The 15,238-nt window shown below is 39.3% G+C and overlaps 2 protein-coding genes across 2 annotated transcripts; both read right to left on the bottom strand.

Annotated features, from left to right (window-relative positions):
• Positions 1-1,743: 1,743 nt before the first annotated feature.
• PDLP8 (plasmodesmata-located protein 8) lies at positions 1,744-4,332 on the bottom strand. The gene is made up of 3 exons (XM_077386867.1): positions 3,336-4,332; positions 2,074-2,181; positions 1,744-1,942 (listed from the first exon to the last, which is right to left on the bottom strand). The coding sequence occupies exons 1-3, from the start codon at positions 4,087-4,089 to the stop codon at positions 1,938-1,940; spliced, it is 867 nt and encodes a 288-aa protein (XP_077242982.1). The 5' UTR covers positions 4,090-4,332; the 3' UTR covers positions 1,744-1,937.
• Positions 4,333-12,776: 8,444 nt separating this feature from the next.
• Positions 12,777-13,728, bottom strand: LOC143885036 (auxin-responsive protein SAUR36-like). The gene has a single exon (XM_077388986.1). The coding sequence runs from the start codon at positions 13,475-13,477 to the stop codon at positions 12,908-12,910; it is 570 nt and encodes a 189-aa protein (XP_077245101.1). The 5' UTR covers positions 13,478-13,728; the 3' UTR covers positions 12,777-12,907.
• Positions 13,729-15,238: the final 1,510 nt, after the last annotated feature.

The raw sequence follows: 15,238 nt of genomic DNA, 5'->3' as shown, positions 1-15,238 counted from the left end.
GTGGTAAAGGATTACAGAGCCATTATAATAAACTATCAATTAATATTAATTATATTTGCCTATGGATAATGATTACTTTCATATTTTAAATTAGAATAAGACATTAATCATGATAAGATACTATGATAATTATTAATAATAGTATGGTTATTTAAGATTCTATATCTAATTTCCTATTCTATTCCTAAAGTTATGCACATAGAATATATTCTATTCCTAATTATTTAAGATTCTATATCGGCACCATTGTGGCGGGCTTACATCTAACCATCCTAATTTATTCATCGCCCCGTGCATCGTACAGTTCTGCAACCATGGTTTAAAATTTCGGATACCGCCGAAAATTTCCGAAATTCAATTTTTCGCCATTTACCAAATTTCGGACCGAAATTTCGGTTTATTGACATTATTTATTAAAAAAATAAAGTGTCACAAAATTTCGGCCGAAATTTCGAAATTTGGAACCAAATTACCAAATTTCGGACCGAAATTTCGGCGAAATACGAAATTTCGGTTTTTGGTGGGGTCCGAAACGGTTACCGAAACCGAAATTTTAAACCTTGTCTGCAACTAGTCTATATAATAACCCTTGCAGCCATTATAAATGTATTAAATGCATTTCAGCCAATGGGGGTGCCCTTTCAGCCCTTTTTTGCGCCCTTTTTTGCAGGGGCGCCCTTCAGTTTAGCATACCTCGTTTGGTTAAAAATGGTCGCTTAATTTTGGCAACCACTTTCTTTAGTGATTGGGTGCTTTTCCCCTTGTGTCCTTGGAAAGTTTCATGGTTTAGGATGAGCTTTGGGCTTTCATCTAGGAGCTTGTTGTGGTTCTCTGTGAATTTATACTTGCTATGAAGAGCAAGAAAAGAGAATTTGCACCATTCAGTTTAGCATACCAGCATGCCGAAATCAGAATTTAGGCATTGTGGATTTTCAAGCCCACACAACCTTGTGTTTAGGCATAAAGGGTCCGTCTGTTCCTTTTTATGAGAGTTTTTATATGGTGCAAGCTTGTGCAGCCCAAGATCCAAGTTGGGCCCACATGAGTGGATGATCTAAGCCATTTATTTTTGGTCCCCACCATATCTAGGCCGTGTCCCAAAAGTGGGAACCATGTGATAATCCTAACTCTTAGATCTGTGGTGGATTTTCATATGTCGGGTCTGAAAATGGGGTTCCAGAACAAAGGGTTAGGATCATCCTGCAGCCCATTTAGATCATCCATTCATGTAGGTCTCACTTGGATTTTGGTTGGAAACAAATTGATGTAGGATGGTTCCTAGCACATTCTAGACTATTCTTGATTTTCTATTTTCTGGCATATTCTATTTTATTAGGCCCGACTTTCTAGCACATTTTAGGTAATCTTGCACTTTCTATTTTAAGGATTCTAACATATTCTAGGGTATTCTTGCACTTTCTATTTTAAGGATTCTAGCATATTCTATTTCGTTAGGCTTGAGTTTCTAACACGTTGGGTATTCTTGCATAAAAGTGCTGGGTATTCTTGCATAAAAGAGAGTTGTATAAGACAATTTGAATTGAATAAAATTTTAGTTTTTCCTTCTCTCCTTGTTCTTCTTTGTTGGAGACGTTGAGCGTCGCCTTTTCTGCATGCTCTGCTGCACCACAAATGGAGAGAAATTGAACTTTTTATAGCTTTGTATCTAAGTTCTTTCGAAGTGAAGCAACTGTAATCCAAATGCCTCCAATGTAAAAAGAAGGTATGGGCCTTGTGTTGATGGAATAAGCAAAAGAACAAATCCAGATTCTTTCAACTGGTTTGAGAGGGGATAAGTGACTACTTTATCAGGGATAACATTCTTTTTGGTGCACTACAGTCTAAACAAATCCCAATCAGACAGAGAAGATTTGCATAAAGAATATTCAAAAAGCCCATGACTACCCCACGCAGTGGTGAGACCAACACCTTCCCTTCTACCCTGCACGCAAAAAAAGAAAACCCATATCTTATTCAAGTCAGCAAAAGAAAATGGAAAAAGAAAAGAGAAAACCAAAAACACCGTATACAAGAAAAAGTAGAAAAAAGGGTAAAAGAGCTGGGGGAACTTGCCAAGTGCTTTTCGTAGAAAAGAAAGGAGAACGATAACAACTGCAAGACCGGCCAATGCTCCCACTATTATGGCCACTGTTCTTCCCACTTCATCCTCACTTGTGGAATCTATGCACACAAAAGTAATGGAGATTACAGTCAATCTACAAAGAAGGAAAGCAAAAGGCTCTCACAAACAATGTGACAGCGTCCGTATCTCAAATGGGTGACGGAATCTACCCTTAAACAGGTTTCTCTTATCAAAGGCTTTTGTTCCTTTAATGACATTACAAACCCTTTTCTCTTTTCCTTTTTGAAAAGAACAGAATTTCTACCTATATTTAGTGGGACGTGGGATGTCAAAAAAATGGGCTAAGATATTTTGTAAATACTTGCACTGGTTTGCTCTCTTGGTTTGTATCACTATTCTTGTGATAGGGTTAATGTTTTGTATGCTCGATTGTAATATCATTCTCATTTTAATAAATCGGTAGAGGTCCTCGCAACCCCAGCTTACCTATCAGAGAGAGAGAGAGAGAGAGAGAGAGAGAGAGACTTGCACTGAAACTTAGTGTATAAGCTACCTTTATCATCTAATAGGTGGACATACCCATTAATCGTGACCGTCAAATTCGATGGTTCTTTTCTTGGATGGACCATAACCTAAAAAACATAGCAAATCAGATGATCTTAAGTTCCTCGACCTCGGATTGCTTTCCTAATTAAAAAGAAAAAATCTGATCCATGTTGAAAACATTTTTGGCTCAATTGACATCTTAGCTCTAATTAAGACCAGGGTTTTTGAATTACGGTTGAAGTAAAATTAAGGGTAATCCCTAATTAAGTTGCATAGATAGAAAGAGAGGTCATGCATAGTAGACCTAACACTAAGTTTATAAACATAAGTGGTTGCTTAATGAGAGTAACACGTGTTAAGACACTAAGATTGATTTGGGGTTTTCTATGGGTGATCCCTGATCTACCGAGGCTAAGCCCTAGATTCTGTTGATATGAGAACACAAACTTGGTTGGATTGGAAGATCTCTTCTGTGATTGATGGACCATGTTCACAGGAGCATCTTCAACGGTCGGATCGCATGCATCACCTAGCATCTCCATTCGATCATCATGGCCAGAGGTACGATTAGTTCCGCATTAAGATTGAATTTAATCTAGCATCCCATCTTCTAAACAGTTCAGTAGGCAGTCTGGCTTTTAACCACTATGGCTTACTATAAGAGAAGTTACAAAATTAAGGACAAAAAAGACAGTTTGAATTGAACCTGTAGAAGGGCTATAGTAGCCTGGAGCCCAGTATCTAGCATAGCACTGTGCCAAGTAAACATCAGCTGCCAAAGCTGAACCACAAACATTCTTCAGCCTCCCCACAGCTTCCACAAGGCAAGATGAGCAGTCCCCTGAGCTCAAATCCCCCAAACACTGAGCAAATCCCTGCACCATCCCCAAACTACTAACTTTAAAACTCAACCCAGTTTGCAACTCGGAAAGAACATCGTCTCTACGCTTAAAAAACTCTGCATCATTGCTCGTAGTTGTACTACACTTCTTGTACATTAGTGTCATATCAGGCTTTCCCAAGAAGTCGCTATTTTCGTATCTTACATAGCAACTATCTAGTTGTAGTCCAGCTTCATAGGCATTTACACACACCAACTCAAGTTGGCCCACCGCGTTTTGTACACAATTGGCACAATTGGGTATGCTTAGATCGCCCCGGCATTGGTAGAGGCCGTACACCGCACCATCGGAAGGAGCAGAGCTACCGTTTCCCAAGGCAAAACTGTTGTAAGAGAACTGAGAGGATGAATTGGTTATAGAAGATAACAAAGATTTGAGGTTTGTGTTGAAGGGTGAGTCAGTTTGGAACTTAGCCTGAGAGCAACCTCCATAGATGAAGAGGTCTGCTTTAGCTTGATGGTTAAAACTATAGAGAAAAGTGAGTAAAAAGAAGAGGGACGAAGAGAATTTCAGAGCTTTGATGGTGCTTGCCAAGGAGTGTTTGTGAATGCTCTTCATTTTTTTAAAAATTTTTGTTACTTCTTTAGCTTTGTTTTAGTTGCTTGGGCGGTCTTTGCTTTTTGGTGTATTTTGGTGGAGCCTTTGTTTAAAAGTAAGTCCAGTTGGGCTTGTTGGGTGTAATAATTGCATATATTTGTTCAGTTTTCACCTTTGTCAATAGTCAAAAAGGCCAAAGAGATGTCCCCTCCTTTATTTGAAATCTCTGTGTGTTGCCAAGTTGGTAGAAATAGAAGTTGCAAGATATGGGGCTGAGCCTCTTGTCCTGGTTGTTGTTTGAAGGTGAATAGTTTGATGATTTTAAGAAGAATATATATCTAAGAGATTTTGAAGAAGAGTAACCATCGAATATGGGAATAGGATTTCCTGTTAAGTTATCCACATCGAAGTCTTGGATGAGTTGGTCCTGTTCTGATTCGATTGATAATTATTCTCCAAAAATTAAAAGGACCCCAAAACTTGACCCAATTGGATATGAAGAAAGAAATGGAAAGGGGAATAATTTTAAAATGAAGATGTTATTCACATCCCTTTTGTTTTGCTTAAAGATACACCACTCAATCACATATCATCATGTAAGAAGGTCGGCAAATACTGAGGTCGATAGATTAGCAAGGGAAGGTTGCTCTATGGCGGATCTAGAAATCTTTGAATTTCTTCCTCCCTGAGATGTATGTTCTTTGCTTTGTTTTGGGTACTTATATAGCAAAGATCATCTCGATCGCCGGGGTCTCTCCCCGTTTTCTCTTTTTATCATTAATATAATTCTTCGCCATTCAAAAAAAGAAAAAGATAGATCCCTCCATCTTAAAACTCCATATTCTTACATTTCATAATTGAGAGAAATCTTAAGTGAAGAGAGTGCATCTATGAAGGGCTCTTCCACAAATGGACCCAAAAAAGTAAAAGTGGCCACTTTTTCAAGGATCCCAACAACTCAGCTGTTGGGGTCCACACTCCTTGCCTTCCACCCTTTAAATGGATAGTTAAGAAACAAGTAAGCAACATTCCACATTTAAAGAGAAATTCTCTACAAGTTCAAGGGGCGAGCTAGAAGATTGTTAGGATATGATTCATCCTTAGTGGGGTATACAAGACAATTGGTTTGGCTCATAGAATATGTAGAATCTAACTGTACGTCATTGCACTCATATGGACTGTGCAATGTCCAGGATTTCATGTCTCACGGTATCCAATTCAGTGAGAATACTTCATCGGATGTCACTACCTATCGAAGTATTGTTGGCCTCTCTCACTCGTCTTGATATATCTTTAGCCGTTAACAAGGTCTGCTAGCAGGGGTGGAGGGACATATAGCGTGGGGGGTGCTCCCCCCCTCTCCCGACATGCAAAATCCCTTTTAAAGTACTGATATGTTAACGAAACTTGGCTCAGGTCGGGGTCTGAGGAACTTTCCTCAGACCCCCTATAATAGCAAAGGGTGTGTGGGGTGTGGAAATATCAATCATTGAAGTTCCTCAGACCCCGACTTGAGCCAAGTTTTGTTCTTGATATGTCTAGAAATTATTACAGCTGTGAAATGTGTCCTTTGTTACCCACCACCCAATAAAAAAAAAAATGTAAATTCCTGGCTCCGCCCCTGTATCCTAGTTCCTTCGTAGCCCCACAACCGAGGATTGGGCAGCTGTGAAATGTGTCCTTTGTTACCTTAAAGGAAAAATCAACATGCGCCTAATCTTACGAAGTTCACCCTCATTACCTGATGATCGGAATCTACTGGCACTACTGCATTTACATCGGCTCACAATCCCATCCTAACCTCTCTATCTCTCTCTCTCAGCAATAGTAGAAATGTTTCCTACTATTCCCTTCCCATTGTAGGGAGATGATAAATTCTCACTCCCTGCAGGATAATTCGCACTCCCTTAAAGTCAAATGACCTCAAACAGTTTTGAAGTCTGCCACATACCCTTCTTTTTTTAAGCTTTTTGACATCACTTCAGGGTAAAGGGGTTCAAATTATCATCCAGGGTCATTGAGTGACTTCAAGAGCATTTTGTGAATAATATTTCTCAGAACAGATATGGCCATAGTGGAAAAATAAAAAATGGGTATCAGCCAGGTTAGGAATCTGTTGATTTCCAAAGTGATGGTACAACCACAACAATAAAATAAGCCTTACAAGTCACATCTCAAAAACTCTAACTTTAGGATAGAGATGAAGATGGGAAAACACACACCCTGCAAACCTGGTAATCTGACAGGGATGGCTGAACAAACCACAATCTACAAAAATCTTAAGGCCCTGTTTGTTTTGAATTTTGAGAACAGATTGTGAGTCCAAAACTGATTATTGGACTTAAAATTAAGGCCTTGTTCGTTTTAAATTTTGACAACCAATTGTGAGTCCAATAATCGGTTTTGAACTCACAATTGGTTGTCAAAATCTAAAATGAACAGCCCATAAAAGTTAATTTGAGCCAATAATCAGTTTTGGACTCACAATCGGTTCTCAAAATAAGAAACAAACAAGGCCTAAGATTGGACATGGGACTGGAGAACAGAGAGATGGGTCACGCCCTACAAACCTCAAGACCTACGGCCCTGTTTGGATTGAAGGAAAAACATTGCTCATGGAGATTTTTTTCATCTTCATTATTTAGAGGTAATCGATATAGTTATGGCTTATCTAGAGGTATATCGTTATCAATATGTTGGAAGGTCTTTTTCCATTGTGATCAAACAACTGAAAAATTGGAAATTTTGGGAATTTTTTTTTTTTTTTCCAAAGTTTTCCACAAAATTCCTGCAATCCAAATTCCAAACAGTGACTCAAGGTTGAATAGTACAAAGTACAAACAAGCCTAATTGTGAACTTATTAATTACTTGTGTTGATTAAGTACTACGGAACTTTCAAAGTCCACAAAAATTTACTTCTTTCTTTGACATTTCCAAGTCGTGTTGACACCTTGTACACATTTTTTGAGCAAGTAAATTTAGGACATTTTCTCTTTGAGTACCACATGGCAATGTATGGGATCTTGTATGCCGGGCAACAGAGTCTATGCATTTCTTATATGTTCCTACTTCAAGCAGAGGTAACAGCAATAAACTCTAATTCCATGAAGGAATGAGTTATGCATGATTTTGATGAAATCTCTCCTCCACCTAATGGTGAAGACCCAGGCTTGAACCTAAAGGCCCTCTTTGGATTGCAAGAATATTCTAGAAAAGTTTTGAAAGGAAAATTATTTCTAAAATAGCTTCTTTTCAGCAATTTTTAATCTTAAAATGAAAAGAGAGAAAAATTGGTTCTCACCATGTTGACGGCCTTATGTGAAACTAATGGTTGTTTTTTTATTGGTAAGCTGGGATTAGGCAGGCTCCCGACCAGATATATTTAGGGCTGCAACTCGGGTCGGGCGGGTCGGGTTTTGGAGAACCCAACCCTACCCGAGAAATATCTCGGGTCGGGTTTTTTTCGGAAAACCCACGATTCCCAAACCCAGCCCTACCCATGATAAATCTCGGGTCGGTTCGGGTCGGGTCGGGTTTTTTCACGTTGACGCAATTTTTTAAGGAAAATTCTTGTTTGGCAAGGCAACTCAACTCATAGAAGCAGAAATTACACTAACATTACACTTGAATCAAACAATGATGTAATTACACTCACATCACACTTGAATCAAACAATGCTGTAATTAAACAATGTTGTAATTACAATCAAACAATGCTGAATCAAACACTTGAATCAACTCAACTCATAGAAGGAGAAATTACACTCACATAGAGTAACAGTGGGTGCGTGGGTTTTCACTTTTAACTTTTAACTAACAATAGAAAAAAATGTACATACTATAATTTTTGTAACTCGGGTCGGGTCGGGTCGGGCCCCTTCAAACCCGGCTCGACCCGAGATTTATGCGGGCTTTTGAATGCTCAACCCAGCTCAACCCGAAACCCATGAAACCTGAACCCAATCCAGGCTATTTTCGGGTCGGGTCGATGCGGGGTCGGGTAAAACCCGGCTCGAGTTGCAGCCCTAGATATATTAATAAAAAACAAAGAGGATATTACATGAAGCTTAAGAAACAACCCCTCCAACATTATTAGGAATGGGAAAACAAAAGGACCAACAAAAAGAAGCAAAGGGGATTACAATCTTTGGAACAAGAAGCCAGCGGCATCTTTAGGGGGTTTACAATCTTTCAGGGTGGATTCTCTCATTCTCCTGTAGGAAAGAAATTATACAACAAATACACGCACCCCTCAATTTCATAATGGCACTCCCCTCTTAATATTACACGTTCTGAAGGGGGTTTACTAACTTGTTCGATTATTGCAAATATATTATAATGGACCATAGCAGCTAATTTGAGAAGACAAAAATAAAAAGATGAACTACGTTGTGAGAACAAAGGAGTACGGGTTTTCCCGCAAATTCCGTTTCGACCTCCTTTATAATTTTGGTCAGGTTTTCCCGCAAATTCTGTTTTCGACGCCCTTTATAATTTTGGTCAGGTTTTCCCGCAAATTTCATTTTCGACGCCCCTGTTGGAAAAAAAATCCGTAGTGGTTGAGAAGAAGATAAGAAGATGCTTCAAGGCGCGTAAACGCTTTCCTTAAGACGATATTCGCCCCCACCAGTAGTGTGCATATGGGACCACGAAGAGAATACTTGAAGAGAACTTCTAAAACAGTAAAACCAGAAACTTTGTAGGGGTTTAGAGAGAGAGAATTGTGCTGGAAATAGCAATTTTGGGTATGCCAAAGTAGAAATCCGAATTCTATATAGAATGAGTATTTTCTACTATTTTTATAGAGCTTCTGGTGGCTTTTCCCGTTAGAAAACACCATTTCTGGACATCATTTCAACGGGTTTGAATTCTGACCATTAGATTGTGTCTAATCGTGACCCTACGAATTAGATTAATCCTGGAGTGACCGTTGGCTTGTGTAAAAATCCTTCAAACTCCGAACCGCTAGATTGCCCATCCATGGTGCAGATCGCACCATTTGGGCTTTTGACCATTGAGTAGATGGGACACCATCCAACGGTCATCTTCCATTAGCCGTTACACTACGATCCGACGCTTCGGATCGCACCCGCTCACGCACTATCCATTAGAGCCCCTAGGCTTGCTGGGCCAACCGTTGGGCCCAAACTCAGGCCCAACCCGACCGAACCATTCGGTCTACCCACTTGACCGATCCAAGTCGATCTTAATCCAACAGTCCGGGTCAAATCGGAAAAAAATGAAAAGCTCCAATTGCTCATCGCTACGATGCGCCCTATAGCCCATTGCCCATTGCCCACGCCGGCAAAGTGCGTCTAAAAAAAGCGCCACTATGCGCCCTATAGCCCATTGCCCATGCCACGCGCGTGCGTGTGCGAATGGTGCCGCGATTCAACCCAAGGCTAAGACCCATTGTGCACCATAATAAAGTAGAGAAAAGAGCAAAGCTTTATAAGCCCAACTTTTTCTTTCTTATGAGTCGGTACGGGACTATCTTTTTCACACTACTTTTGCACTCTTCTCTCTCTTGCAAAAAACAATTCTTTCCAAAGAAAAATTTTTCCTTTTCCAAAACACACTTAGAAAATATTTTCCAAACACTAACTTTTGACCAAAAATAAGATTTTGAAAATCAAAATCTAATACCCCCTTTATATTTTTCAAAAGAGTGTCCCCCATTGGCAATTCTCAGTATTTTGGTGTCCCCCATTAGCAATTTTTCCAATACAAAAATAGGAAGCACCCACTCTCTAGAAGCGTGCTCTCGTGCTCCAAAATATTTTAGGAATCAAACAATTTAGGAAAGAGTCCTAAATTGGCTGAATAGAAATGTGGTAATTGGGAATCACATGTCCTTAAAACTTGTAATATCTCACCTTTAGACCAAAGTTATTGAAACAAAGTACGGGTCAAAACCCGGCCATTGGGTATCAGAGTACAAATTTAGTCCTGATGCTCTCACCTATGACAAAATTTTAAATTTCAAGAAGACATCAGATACAGAGTTTATAAAGATGTTAGAGTGAAGTTTTTGTATGATAGATGCTGTACTCGGGAGCCCCTTATGGCGTTGTTTCCAGATCTCTTTAGAGTGTTCTCGAATGAAGAAGCCTTTGTTCAGGATTGTTTTACAGGAGAAGGTGATAGGATCTCATGGAAAATCGGATTAAGACGGAACTGTTTTGATAGAGAAGTGGATAGAGTTGCCACTCTCATCCAGTTGCTAGAGTCTCATTACATAGGGATGAATGGAAAGGATAAAAAAGGTTTGAACCTTGACGCCTCTAGTTTGTTCTCGATGAAGTCATTTCTACCTTTACCTTGCTTCCTCTTCCCTTCCCTCACAGTTTTCCAAAGTTTGGCGCAATTTTGCTCCTCCTAGAGTTTAGGCTTTCGGTTGTAGGTACAAGATTCAGGCCATTGACCTCCTCCACCATCATCACTTGCTAATTGTTGGTCATTGCGCCTTATGTATGGGGGCGGGTGAGAGTCGTGAGACGGTAGACCATATGTTTATCCAGAGAAATATGGGCTAGAACCTTAATCTTGTTTGGGATCTCGTAGGTCTTCCCCGTTCACGTCACAGAGCTCTTAAGTAGTTGGTTTTATGTGCCGTGGTCCACCAAAGGAAGGATCCTATGGAAGCTTGATTTGATGGCATTCGTATGATTGCTCAGGAATGGGAGAAATGTTCGAACTTTTAAGAATGTAGTTAGAAGTGCATCCTCATCTTATGCAATGATACCTTACGCATTTCCTGGGCTAGAGCTCTTCCTAGTTTCTGTTAGAGAATTTTCAAAATTAAAATTTGTTTTGAAAAGGTTTTATAAAGAAAAGTGCATTTTGTTTGTAAAGTGGGTACTCTTTGAAAAGAGAGTGAATAGTGCTTTGGGAGAATAGAACCACATTGGAAACTGAAGAAGTTGAAGAGGGGTATATAAAGCTTTACCTACTTGCCTCTCTTGCTTTGTTGCACAATGGGTTTTAACCATGGGTGGACCTGGGGAATGGTGCAACGCACCGTCTGGGCACATGTGGCGTGGGTAAGGTGCTTTTTGACGCACTTCGATTGACACATCGTCGTAGGGAGATTTAACCCCACACTGATAAGGTGCCCTGTAGGGGTGCAATTCAAACAGAAAAGCCACCAGTAGCTCTCTATATATAGAGTAGATTACAACCATTTGCAATAGAATACGAAAATACACTTTTGGAATTCAAATTTGAGAAATTCCAAAGCACTTACAGTCTCTTGAAAGCCTTTGAAAAATCATTCTTCATATTTTCTTCAAGTTTTGTTCTAGTATACTGTTATTCTGCAGAAACAGTAACCAAGTCTCACACACTTGTTCTTCCAAAGGTGATTTGGGGCTTGTTGATTCCATTTAATACAAAACGTCATCAAACATTTGGTGAGGAAATTATCGGGCTTCATTGTATCTTGGAGGGGATTTTTGGCTCCCCTTGCACACTAATTGGTGGGGGCGAATATCGTCTTAAGGAAAGTGACAATGCACCTTGAAGCATCTCAATTCTATACATCTCCACCATTTCTACTGTCACTTTTTTCTCAAATAGTTCAACCTGCATTCAGCCTCAGACATCAGATGATGCTGGAAGGAGATTTGCCATAGCTGAGAAGGTGAGGAGGCTACCCGGATAGATAAAATTAAATTTTGATGGATTTAGCTTGTGTAATCCGTGTCCAGCGGGTACTATGAGTGTTCTTAGAGGCAAGAATGGCTCCATCAAGTGGGTGGTCTCAGGGCTGATTGGTATTAAGGATTCAAACGAGACAGAAGAAAGAGTGGTTCTTCAAGGTATTAGGTTGGTGGTGGATGGAGATTTGGAATGCTAAACCGATGGTGCCCTTTCGAGAGGAATGCTAAACCTGAGGGTGTGCCTATTGGACCATCTCACCAAAGTCAATACATGGGGGTGCCCTTGTAGCTTGTTTCTGCAAGGGCGCTCTTCAGTTTGGCATTCCTCTCCAAACAATTAGATTTCATCCTCTAAAAAGTAATGGATCATTGTAAGATCAAGCATGTGTACGGTGACAATGGGAGAATGAACTTATCAGGATCCATCTCACAAAATTAGATATATAACCCATATCCTTAAAAGGGCCCCTGACCATTAGATTTTTGATAAGCAGCCAAATTTACACTGATTAAACCTAAAATGCCAATATCAATTCAACCGGTTTAAACAAGGAAATGATATCAGCACAATCATGTTTTGATATTTGCACTAACTCATCTTGTCTTTTATTATTTAAAGAGATATCAAAAGTAATTACAGGATTTACAGGTCCCAAAAAGCTCTGAAAAAGCCAATTAAAAAAAGAAAAAGACAAGCTGGTTTTGTGCAATTGTTAAAACATGTTCGTGCTGATATCATTTCCCTTAAACAATGCTAAAATGAAACGACATAAAGTCATAAACTGCCCTTTTAAACACCTGAAGAACCTATCTCGTGTGTCGTGTCTCACACTTACCGTGGAAAATAGAATCGTATTTTGAAAATAGAAAGAGTGCAAATTTGCACACCTGAATGACGAGAGATAAGGATTGGGAAGATACGTGAAGGATTTTCCCATCAGATGGCCCCACGCTTTTAAGTCCTCAAACTAAATTGATTCCATTCTCCACCTTCTAAAGCGAGTGATTCCCGAAAACGACCACAAAAGCTGACGGAAACAATGACGATTTATGCTCACAAAAAAAATATCTTTCCCTTTTAACTACCAAATCCTTATATTACATATACTAATTACAATACTAATCACAATACCCAAACCAAAACATAAAAAACCCAACTAATTTGACCAATAGTACCATCAGAACCGACGCTTTCCGGCCAGTTTCCGGCAACTATCTCCGGCAATCCTTGTCTGAACGTTCTCGAATTCCGATATCCGGCAAGGTATAGTAATTCCACCAGGATGGTGATAACCAAACTCGTCTTCAGCCTCTTTTAGTAGCTTTCCAAACAAAGGGTGGTTGAAATATATTACGGGCACCAAAAACCGGTGAAAATCATCGTCTTTCTGACCCACATAAACCGCTAGGTGTCCTTTTGGGACCGTTACCGGTTCGCATTCGAACTGGGTCTGATCCAATCTCGAGTAGTCTAGTGGTTTTAACGGTCTGGATGAGCAGATCAGCTTCCTCTTTAGGCATCGGCCCCAGCTGCATATTTTGGTAATGGTCTTGTTTTGACGGTCAGGATGATTTAAGCGGTTATATGAGGATTTACGCTTTCGTTTGAGAACCCACGTCCAGAACCCGACTAGCTTCTTTCCGAGCCTAAAACCCCTCGTTTTCTTCATAGGAGTGCGATTACTAATATGAGACTGGGAAAAGAAAAAGGAGTAAGGGAAAGATATCAGATAGAGAGTATGGGACATTGGACATGGTAACAAGGCCAATTCATGTACAAAAATTGAACCATCTCTTCATTTCATTGGGCAGAGTATAATATAAGGAGAGGGTTTTGTTTGTGTTGGAGGGTCAATGGAACAATAGAGAAAAACAAAGGAGAAGGTTATGGAGAGCAAAGAGAAGGAGAGAGGAAGGAGAGGGTGGAGTTAGAAGATGGAGAGTAAAGTCAAGGGTTGGCTGAGGCTAATAGGCTATTGGGCTTCTCGTTTAATAGATTTTTCTTTGGAAGCTGAGACGTAGATTCCGAAAATCAAGATCCTCATTAATTCTATTTATTTTCTAAATTAAGGTAGGTAGTGAAATTCCAGCCTTGCCCTTTTGGATAAATTACCTTGAAACTAACTGCAGTTGCTCTGTTGTCGACACTCGAGACCATAAGATTCCGCCAAAAAGAAAGGGGAAAAAAAAGAAAAAAAAAAAAAACTACTGGAAAAATTCGAGATCAATACGGTATTGATTCAAGAAAACGTAGTCTGTAGTCCAAAAAAAAAAGGAAAAAAAAAATGCCTTTAAAATTGTGTCATTTAAAAAATATAGTGGAGTTAAAGTTTGAAAGTTGGCCAGAAAACGCGTTTTAAACTAATTTAGTATGTTTCGTAAAAAAATAACTGAGTTTTCTATGGCAAAGTTTACTAAAAGGTGTTTCTTTCTTAAAAAAAAGTAGTTTAAAACGGAGTTTTGCTAGCTATGGTTGAGACCTAGAAGTGTCAGTGTGTCTACTTAATAGTTTGATCTAGATTATGTTCATTGGATCTATATCCTAAGGTACAAAATTATTATAGATCATGATCGAGATCGTAGCCACAAAATTCATTGGAGCATCTTAAACCCAAATAGCGGACGTATGTAAAAAATACCCTTCATATTTTTCATTCATTTATGTCTATTCAATGGTATTTTGAGGACATTTAAAAACCTTATTCGTAAGGATAAACAAGATTTTATTTCTATGAGAAGATTGCACAAATCTTATGGGAGTTAATTAAAATAGATTACTATGTTGGGAGAGGAGAGGTGGAAGGACGTATCCTTTCATTCCCTTAATATGACATAAGGTATGAACAATAACTAAGTTGGCAATATTAACAGCTCTCCACATTTATGTCTTTGTATATCTCTACGCTGATCATGGCGTGCATCGTCACATGCTTTTTTCATAGTATGTATCTTAAAAATAGATCGATGCAAAAAAAGCAGTGATAAATCGACTCCCCAAATGGATAAATCGACTCCCCATGTGTCTATCTCTCTCCTCTTTCTCTCTCTAACCCAGAGGAGAGAGAAAGACACATGGGGAGTCGATTTATCACTCCCCCCAAAAAAGGGTAGATTAATTAAAAATAAAACTATCTAATTTTTTCACACAAAAATACATTTAATTAGAAATGTGTTAGAGGGTTTTAAGTTACTTAAAATCATATGGTGCCCAAACCTTGAATCTTTTACCCCTTGCGTAGTGGCAAACAATGCAGCTTACACAAGTGTGGTCATCAGCACAAGTGCAAGGACTAGTGGTAGAGCCGCGAGCTAGATCCTCAGAATAATTCCTTCATTACCCTCCACCTAAGCTGCGCAAAAAAGGCCCAAGGTCAATCCCATGAAACGCTAAAGCTTAGAATTTTTAATTAGATTTTTTTTTTCTGTTTTGAGGGGATTTTCATCCTCCTCCCCCCCAACTCTCAAGTCTTCTTTTTCGCCCTCCGTTCACAACTTGCACTCTAATATTC

Source organism: Tasmannia lanceolata, unplaced genomic scaffold, assembly GCF_043159265.1.
Source record: "Tasmannia lanceolata isolate RefF3 unplaced genomic scaffold, GAP_Taslan_0.1 ptg000008l, whole genome shotgun sequence".
Classification (NCBI taxonomy): domain Eukaryota; kingdom Viridiplantae; phylum Streptophyta; class Magnoliopsida; order Canellales; family Winteraceae; genus Tasmannia; species Tasmannia lanceolata.
Note: the sequence above shows the minus strand (reverse complement) of the source record. Positions and strands in the feature narration are given on the sequence as shown.

Excerpts from the sequence above, each read along its gene's own strand:
- PDLP8 (XM_077386867.1), bottom strand. The coding sequence starts at position 4,089 with ATGAAGAGCATTCACAAACACTCCTTGGCAAGCACCATCAAAGCTCTG. Across the intron at positions 2,182-3,335 it reads CTACTATAGCCCTTCTACAG|ATTCCACAAGTGAGGATGAA; the intron begins GTTCAATTCAAA and ends TTGTGTGCATAG.
- LOC143885036 (XM_077388986.1), bottom strand. The coding sequence starts at position 13,477 with ATGTCCCATACTCTCTATCTGATATCTTTCCCTTACTCCTTTTTCTTT.